At 43.2% G+C, this 9805-nt stretch overlaps 1 protein-coding gene across 2 annotated transcripts in view; it reads right to left on the reverse strand.

Moving 5' to 3' along the window:
- The window catches only part of SS18 (SS18, nBAF chromatin remodeling complex subunit), a 45193-nt gene extending 38534 nt beyond the window's left edge, over positions 1–6659 (reverse strand). The window contains exons 1-3 of one of the 2 annotated variants that reach the window (XM_021386902.1): positions 6485–6659; positions 3478–3554; positions 2211–2295 (exon numbers count right to left, since the gene is read on the reverse strand). In XM_021386902.1, coding sequence (XP_021242577.1) covers positions 2211–2295; positions 3478–3554; positions 6485–6553 — 231 coding nt within the window. In that variant the 5' untranslated portion in view covers positions 6554–6659. The remainder of the gene's footprint in view (positions 1–2210; positions 2296–3477; positions 3555–6484) is intronic. The other variant, XM_021386903.1, reaches the window with a different exon arrangement.

The following is a 9805-nucleotide window of genomic DNA, read 5'->3' on the forward strand; positions in this document are numbered from 1 at the left end:
TGTGAGAGGATAAAATGAAGTTACAAAGCAAAACAACTCGGACCCGGTATTAAGTCTTTGTGAATCTGGTCATTTAGACCTTTTGCTCATTTTAAAAGCAGCAACCTATTTTCAATTTAATTTTGACACATAAAATATGTTATAGAAAGTAAATATTAAGTTCTGAAATTTCATGAGAGTGTACTTGAGTAAAATGAGAACAAGATAAAATTCATACAACAAAAGAAATGTAGTTTACTAGGAGAGCAATCCTCCAGATATGCATAGATCAGATATAACCCAACTTCAGAAGCTGTCCAGAGGCTAGCCCTCTTAAATTACGTGGGAAGCTACTGCAACAACAATACCATGAAGTTTTTATACTCTACGACTATAAAAAAAAAAAGAAATTTTTAAATAGGTGGTGTTCACACTCATTATCTTTCTCTATATTACATTGCTGTCAGTCACAACACTTGAATTTAGTAAGATTGTTCAAATGCTGCCACAGAAGTGTGGTGAACTGAAACGTAACACTTCATAACCTTCCTTAGGTCTTAAGTGAAAAAAATAAATGAAGCACACTAGAAGAAGTTTACGTTATATTAAACAAGCAGTAGCTCACATGTTCCCAGATTCTCCTGGCTAAAATTCATTGTTAAGACAGCAACTGTTCAAAAAAATGATTTTTCCAAAAACTTAAATAGTTGTTCTTATTTGATTAAGTTACCCCATTTCAAGCAAATCTTCAAAGATTTTACTTGGTAGGTGAGAGTGTCTACACTTCACTAAGACTGAACATCTAAATTTAATTTTGTATTACCTTCATATTCCCTATCCAGTTATTCAAAGGAGAAAAAACGCTACACTATTTTGTCATTGCTGAAAAATATTCCTTACACTGAGGAGCAGAAATGTACTTCAGTCCTGGTCTGCAAAAACCTTTCATGGCCCTATCCTCACTTTTTCCTTAAGAAGAGAATGTCACCACACTCAACTATAAGAACAGAGCTGTGCACCAGGGACTAGAATAAGGTCAAATTCATTTCCAGTTGTCATCAGAACCAGGATATGAATTAAGCCTCCAAGAACATATTAGTTGAGTAACACACACAGCCCTCTTAAAGGTTTCCTTCCCTTCCCCCACAGCTACAAGCTTGGATTTATAAAAAGAGAATCCTCTTCAGGCACAACAGGTTGGACATAATGAAGCACCGTTTCTATAGTCCTCTAGGCACCAACTTGAAAAGATGCTTCGCTAGTAGCAGTGATTGGAGAACACTTCTCCAGAGACCAAAGAAAAAGTAATTCAATTTCAGTTGGTAAGAACTAGTATCTAGGAATGGCTGTTTTATAGACATTCTTTTTAGCTTCATATTACAGAAATGAATCAAGACTATATTAATTCAAGAAAAGTCTTATTACTAAAAAACAGAAGAACTTCCTTGTGTTACTCACAATGAACTCCCAGAGCTTTCCCATTAACACAAAAACACAACCAGATAGCAAGTTATTTTAATGCTTACTGTATCTTTCCTCACCACTCCACGAACAATGAAAAGAGGGGAAAAACTGGTGGTATCTTATGAAATAAAAAAGTTCTGTGATACAGATTCAGAGAAAATACAGATTTTTTTTTTAAAGAAGCAAGTATTATCCAACAAATGCTTCATTTCTAAAGCTATGTGGTGTTTCTAGATAAGCCTATGCAACCTTATTTCTTAGAGGTTGCTTTATGATAAAGGAGAGAAGGAAAGAATTTAAGAGACTCACCTAAAGTACCTCAAAGCTGATATTTACCAACCCCATTCCATAAAGGCTAAAGAATGGACGATACTCCAGCAGAAAATAAGAAGTAAAATAAAACTAAATGCCTCCTTTTTCCCTCATGTAGGGGGAAGAAGAGAGCACTGCTGTAGGAGCTGATCAAGAGCCATACCAGGAGACTTCTTAGTTGAGAAAAAGAAAAGTCATCTATCAGCAAAGCCAGACAACCTGCATGCACAGCATGTTTAATCCCAGAATATCAGCCTTCAGTTAACTATGTCAGATTGCGAGCATAACGTAAGCAGTGTGATAATGAGACTTCAAATATGGCATGAAGAGACATTCTATCTTGTATTCACTACAGAGTAAATTGTAGACTATTTGATCAGTTTTTCAAACATCTCCCCCTCCCCGTGAATCCAAATTAAATCTATTCCCTCCGTTTTATGCTATTTTGTACTTACTGCTGGTAGCAGAGACTGCATGTTCTGGTTGGAGTCAGCTATAGTAGCTAGATAAACCAAGTTTGTGTGGAGCATCTGCTGGTATCTACCAAAAAAAGGAAAAGAGGCCTTAAGTCACAATGACAATCTTGGAATTTAACTCTATGCATGTAAAGAAACAACTTCCAACAACTTACAAGAGTACCATTATCAGAAATCCTACATCTTTTCCTCGCATTTCCCCATTTCCCAACCTTTCCCAGTTTCTCTGCCAAATCTGGCCTGTTTGTTCTCTCTACAGTTTTTGTCTCGCAAATTAAATCTAGAACACGGTGACTGTTCTCAACTGTTTCACTTCCTACCCTAAACAAAGTCACTAGGAGGCATTTAGAGTATGAGTGTGTCTGTTTGATGCAATTTCCAACAGAAACACTAGGAAAAGAGAGCTCTTTTTGTTATGTCCCTAGATGCAAGGTATCATATCAATATGAATCATGACCAAGAACAGCGTAAACATTTCATCAGGACCCTGGGCTTTGGATGTTCACTGTTGAATTGTTTTTCTGCTGCAGAACCAGATTCCAGAGTATCAACATCCAGCTCAGAGTCAAAAGAACAACCTTGTAAGCAGGAACAGAGTAAAAGTACGTAACTATAGGCTTGCATACAACTTAAAATAGTAACTGTGTGCTACACTCTACTCATATCAATAGAAGTAATCCCCTGAAACAAAAATACCTACCATTTGTCACCCCAGCTTTCCCCCCAGATTACCAGTCTCTTAGAAAGGGCCTCAACAGCTACACTGTGATACCCCATCTGTCATCACATGGTGGAATATTTGTCCAGGTCCACAGCTGTCTCACTCTGCAGAAACCTCACTAAACAACAGGTTTACACGGTATATTCTGGCAAGCCAAACTTAACATGGAGTTTGTTTGCTCTCAGGCAAGTGGTGAACAGCAGAAACATTACACCATTTTGAAAGGTCTGAGAAGAAAACTACCTCTTTCCAAAACTGAAATGACAATACAGAGGTTGATCTTTCAGTTACGCAGTCCCCATTTTTGTGTCATTATGCTATCAACTTGCAGTACTCAAATTGCAATGTTTCAGTGATGGAAGCGATAGTCATACAGCAAGGAAAAAAAAAAGAACTACATTATTGGCAGCAATAGTTTTCCACTTTTCTGAGCGTGGTCCTCCTTCAAGGTGAGCTAAATAAATCAACAACTGATCTAAGATGGAAATTCACCCAGTCCACAGTAGATTTGGATTAATGCCTTACTGAGAGCATTCAGATGTCTTTCCTTTGTTCTGGTAGTCCATTATACACTGAATAAGATGGTTATTTTCATCCAGCATCTGAAACAATAAAGAAGTCTGAGGTAAGTTTAATATTCTTTATGGGAAAAAATAACTGAAGACAACTATGAGTCTTACTCTTCAAAGTATGATTTTTTTTTAAAACAAACAAAATCAGTATTCCAGAAAGCCCTGCTTTAACCAATTACTTACATTCTTCTGCTCTTCCTCCTCAGTTTCATCACGTTCAGAATAAAGGTTTCAAGTCACTATGATAGCTACATTTATCAAGTACCCTATTCAAATACCTATGTTTGATCTGCAAGACGTTCATAGGAAGTTTTCGGAGTTTTCCGTTTCTTCATTTGATCTCAACCAAAGAACAAACTTGGAAATTTGGGGCATAAATTTTTCTTCTCCCTCTGAAGCCCACAGTTCAATAATAAAAGGCACTGTAATGGTTAACTGATAGAAACTGAGCTTAACAGACAAGACTGTTTCAAGGAAATGTGTTGGAAAGTTAGGCCACATTTACATTATAAATATTCTGTATAATTACACTTTCTTAAAATGCGGTTTAACTGGCACAATAGACAATATTTCAGAAGTGTCTGGGAATATGAACACATGTTAATTATTTTTCTGGGGAAAATGAAGTTCTAAAACCATGGGAAATTGCAGGTCTCGTAGCCTTCTGCAGGAAGTTCATGAAATAAAGATGTTCTATGCTAACAAACTGGAAAAAAAAATACAGCCCAGTTTCCTAGAGTTGCACATTCTCAGGCTCGTGTCTTGTCTTAACCACTCACCTGCACTCTGATCAGACAGGAATAAGTAAAACCATGGTAAATCTGAGCTACCAACCAAGTTACCCAAGCCTGCTCAGTTAAATGGAAAATTTTACATCAATTTCTTTCCTTGGTTCCTCTCAGTGGAAACAGTGTCACATCCTAAATCTGCAAATCTGGTCACCCCTTCCTTGCCCTTACAAGTGGGACGTGGCACCCAGCTACTGAACTTCACAAAGCTAATACGATCTTAATCATCCTCGAGGCTCTTCCCTTCTTCCAAACACCGAATCAAAACATCCCAAGTTAGAACGTGGTTGAGATTAGCCAGAAGGTTTATGATTCTACAAGGGAAGCACAAACACTGTAATTACATCACTTCCAGTTCCCTAGGAATCCAACTTTAGCAAATTCTACCAAAAAAAAGACAACTTTTTTTCTTTTATTCCTTTTGACTAATCCACTTCTATTATGAAGAAGGTCATAAACCTCATAACCTTATGCTGTCCACTCAGGACTTACATCCAGATAAGAATAAAGCAAACAGGTGAGTCTTCCTAAATTCAAACCGGCAATTCACCAAAACACACTAGAACGGTCAGTGAGAAATTGTTCTTGCCTGAAATTGCTGGACCTTAAGCAGGAACCACAGACAGAACCACAATATCCCAAGTTTCAGAACTCCTGACACTACAATGAACTATATCTGCACACTCATAAGAGGATCCTGGACACACTCCTACACTGGCACACTTCATATGTACTAACATCAAGTGTTAAAGAAATGCAGTGGCCAAATTCAACAGAAAAAGAGCTGGGGAAAAATCAATTAGTACAATTTATATAGGAACTAGAGTACTTGCAAGGAAAGCCTTGAATGAAGGCCCTCCTCAAGAAGTCTCCAACTCTCTAGAGAAAGGCAGCAAATGCTTAAAGCATGTTAGCATGTGGGGTGATGAAGCGCTGGCACGAGCTGCCCAGAGAAGCCGTGGAGCCCCATCCCTGGAGGTGCTCAAGGCCAGGTTGGATGGGGCCCTGGGCAGCTGAGCTGATGGCTGGCAGCCCTGCCCATGGCAGGGGTGGGACTGGGTGGGCTTTGAGGTCCCTTCCAACTTAAGCCACTCTACAATACAGGTAGACTTTGGAACTGCCAGTGAGACAGTTGTTCTCCCTACTGCTGCCATACAGGCTGGGGAGAAAAAAAAAAGGATAAGGCTAGGAGGAAAGCAAAGGAAAGCAAACAAGAAAGAATACAACTGTTTGCTTGACAGGACTGCAGGCACTGCTTTATGCAATTTATATCCAGCTGTTGCTGATGGAAAATCAAAGTAGTTCTTTGAAGAAGTTACAGACGCCTGCCATCACAAGATAGCCCAGCTTCCAGCTGGATGGAGACACTTCCAAGACTTCTGACAACTTACCCGCGTCAGTTACAGAGATTCTCCAGCTTTAGCTGCACCATGGTTCTGCCAGTACACTAACACCAAATTAGTGGCTTGACTACAGCATAAGAAAACCCCATTTGTCTACATTCTCTACACACACTTCAGCGACCTACAACCTACAGGCAGCTTTCCACCCGGTGGGTATGCATTTCCCACCTTCACTTCTGAACCACGCACTGCTGCACTACTGTGTAAGGCTGCACTGTAGCCCTGGGTCCTCCACGACGCCCTGAGCCTGCAACACCCTCCCTGCTGACACCCACGTTCTTTCCTAAGCCTGAAGCTGATTGTATCTGACGAGCTCCCACAAGAGGAGCTTGCCACCATGAGTGGGAGAGATTTCAGAGCAAGAGTTACGCTGGTGACAGCGAGGGCTTACGCTTAAATTCCAAAGCACAGCGCTGAACACAAGCACACTCCTTCACCTCCGACAACACGGAACGCCGAGGGTTACTGCAGACCACAGGCACATTTCCCTCCCGCAGAGGCCCTGTCACGGCCGCCGGCTATAGCGCTTCCCTTTAAGCTTCAGGGGAGGGGCAAAGCGGGACAGGGCCTTACTTCGCGGCGGCCCCAGCACTCGCCCCGCGGAGGCCGAGCCTTCAGTTACGCAGGGCCCGGCCCGCTTCCCCTGACGGCCTCACACGGCCCTCACAGCGCGGCCAGGCCCACCGCCCTCCGCCGCACCGGGGCCTCAGCCCCGCTCCGCTCCGCCCCGCCGTCCCCTCACGGCGCGAAGCCCCGGGCCCTCCCTCACCTTCTGGATGGCGGCCGGCGTGATCTCGCCCTTCCCCCGCTGCCGGGGGGCCGCAAACGCCACCGACATGTCGCGCCGCAGCCGCCAGCAGGGCTCAGCCCGGCCCAGCCCCCGCCCGCTCACGCGCACCCCGCGGCAGCGGGAGGCGGCCGCGATCCGGGAACAGGGCTGCGCGGTGGGCGGGGCGGCGGCCCAGCGGGACGGCCCACCCAGCTCCCGCCGGGGAAGGGTTAAGGTGGGCCGGGAGCTCCTCCCTGCTTTCCAGCAGTGAGAAAGAAGCCATGAGGAGGGTCGGGCGCTTTGACGAGTATGGGCAAAGCAGCGGGACCGAGAGTCGGCTGCGCCGTTCGAAAGCGGTCGCCCTGCGCCACGCCGACCTTCTCGGCCTCCCCTCTCTTTATCGCGGTGTTGGTACGTTCCGACCCCACTCTGCTCAGCGCCGGACAGGCGGCAAAGTGGTACGGCCGGCAGAGGGGGAGATGGGAGCGCGGCGGCTCTCGCGTTACACGGGGCTGCTGTGCTCCCCGCGTGGCGGCAGTTGGTCGCGCCCAGGCAGCCCGCTCTGCCGGTGGGGCGGGGATGCGGCTCCGCGGAGTGCCGCCTAAACTGACAGGTGGAGAAACAGAAAAAGTAAAGAAAAAGTTGCAGGGGAGCAGCTGGTGCCGCCTGCCCCCGGCTCGTCTGCTCGCTCCTCAGGCTGGCTCCTTTCACAGCCCCGTTTGTACTAACAAGGCTTTTTCCTCTGTCTCCCACACACTTTACCCTCATAATGGCTATCATAGTTGTAGCAAAGCAAAAGCAAGAAGACTATAAAGAAACCTGTTTTGCTCAAGTTGACAGCCATCACAGTGACTCATGGTTACTATTCTATGCTCTTTGAGTGAGCTCGGTCACAACAGCTCTGCTTACAACTTACGCTTTTTCTAAATATCACAGACAGTGAGGATTCCCTAGAATGAATCACAGTATACCTTCGGCTGGAAGTGACCTCAGTCCCACCCCGTGCCGTGGGCAGGGCTGCCCCCCACCAGCTCAGCTGCCCAGGGCCCCATCCAACCTGGCCCTGAGTACCTCCAGGGATGGGGCACCACAGCTTCTCTGGGCAGCTGTGCCAGCACCTCACTGCACTCTGAGTGAAAAGTTTCTCCCTGATATCTAACCTAAATCTCCTCTCTTTTAGTTTAAAGCGGTTTCCCCTTCTCCTATTGTTATCAGACTGCATAAAACGTCAGTCCCCCTCCTGCTTTATAAGCTCCCTTCGGGTACTGGAAAGCCACAATGAGATCACCCCACAGCCTTCTCCAACCAAAACAAGCCCAGCTCCCTCAACCTGTCTTTTCTAGGAGAGATGCTCCAGCCCACTAGGAATTAAGAATGCAAGACAGCTGTGGAAAATGCTACCTCTTAGCCAGCTGCAAATAGAAAAACAAGGATTTAACTCTCTAGCAGAAGTATACACATGGCTCTTAGGAACTGGTGAAGTGTGTGAATGTGCCCCAAGGCAGCAGGCCCCTTCATTAACTGGAGGGTAAGCGTTCTCATGAAATACACTGAACACCAAGAACTCAGCAAAATGTTTTCCCACAAGTATAACTTATCTTGCTCTCATCCTCTGCTTACCCAGGTGCTGTTTGCAGAACATTTTGCAAAGGGGTATCTTGGTGATCTCAGTATTGGAGAAAATACTGCTTACGTGTCATATAATGGCCTGGGTTAAAAAAGACCTCAAAGATCATCGAGTTTCAACCCCCTGCCGTGGGCAGGGTCACCAACCACTAGACAGGCTGCCCAGAGCCACATCCAGCCTTACCTTGAATGCTTCCAGGAATGGAGCATCCAAAACCTCTCTGAACAACTTGTTCCAGTACATCACTTGCTGTGTCAGCCACAGAAATACTGCTTTGAAGATCTAAATGTTGCTCCATATTCTCCCACACTTTCATCTTGATGATGAGTAGAGGAGAAAAAATAGGCTTATGAGATTCTACAGATGAGGAATCATAAAATGAATGAAGTAACCACCCATCATATTTTGCAAAAATAGTCCAAATTAAATACGAGAAACTTTTGAGTACCTTCCTGTTTCCATACAAAATACGGGAGAATGGTGTATAGAATTCAACTGTATCTGTATAGAGGGAGATACGTGTGTAAGTTCATTCATTCCTAATAATTAAAACCACATTTTTTTGCCTAGTTTTGCCCGGCCATTAAATTAAATCCATTTCTTTCCCTTTTCTTTGTGATGATTTTTCATTCCTATATTTAAAATGTTGGACTTCTATATTCATAAATAGCAACAGATCTAAAGAAACATTGGAAAAAGATTCCACAGCTCTATTTTAAAATCAGTATGTAAATAATGGCACAGATGCATACAAGTAAGGAAATAGATAGCTACAATGGAAATGTGCCACATGTCTCAGAACACATAACCACAACAGGGTGTCTCTTTTATGACTTTCTTAATGCACTGCAATATGCCTAGATATCAAGGTATAGATAGTAGTAGTCTATAGGTATAGATAGTAGTAGATATCATTACTCACAACTTTAACATTATTTAATTGTAATTTAGATGCATAAATCTAGATCATCACCAAGAGCTTCAAATACAAATACTTTTCACTCAGATCTTTCTTCCACTTCTGTTCTAACTTTCATCTATGTATTATCCTTTTTGTTTATGTGTATTCGAGTATGCTTTATTGTTTTGAGATAGAAGAAACAGAGAAGGACAGGCCCTTTTCTGAAAGACTCTCTTACCTCACGCTTCCAACTCATACTTTTGGTAAGTAGTAGGTAAAGATACAGTCCCCGAGTCTGGGTCTTGAAAGTATTAACATTTAGTTCCTTGAGAAAGAAAGTGAAAGGAATAGAAGAAGAGTGGGTTTAGTCTTCTCAGGACTGAGTCAAAATTCCTCATCACAGGAGGGCTATGTTTTGGTTAGTTTCTGAGAAACATGCAATATTTGCAATGATCCACTCTTGGAACAATTCTGAGGGAAAAGAAATTGTAAGCTATCTCCACTTTCTACCTATGTTTTCTGCCAATATTGTCTGAGTTTCCATAAATTCTCCGGAATAGAAGAGAAAGGTAAGAGAAGGAATCAGCAGACATTCCCTTCCACGAGCAGGCCAATACAGAATGTTGAATCATCATTATTTTTAAATTTCATAAATCTCAGATTTCATAATTGGTGTTTACTGAGCTCTTTAGAATACAAAGGACAGCACAAAATATTATGGTAGCTTGTCTGCTTACACTTGCTTGACTAAAGCTCTCAGTTGAGAATGTTTCCTGAGAATAATTCCTGAGAG

This window comes from Numida meleagris, chromosome 2 (assembly GCF_002078875.1).
Source record: "Numida meleagris isolate 19003 breed g44 Domestic line chromosome 2, NumMel1.0, whole genome shotgun sequence".
Lineage (NCBI taxonomy): Eukaryota > Metazoa > Chordata > Aves > Galliformes > Numididae > Numida > Numida meleagris.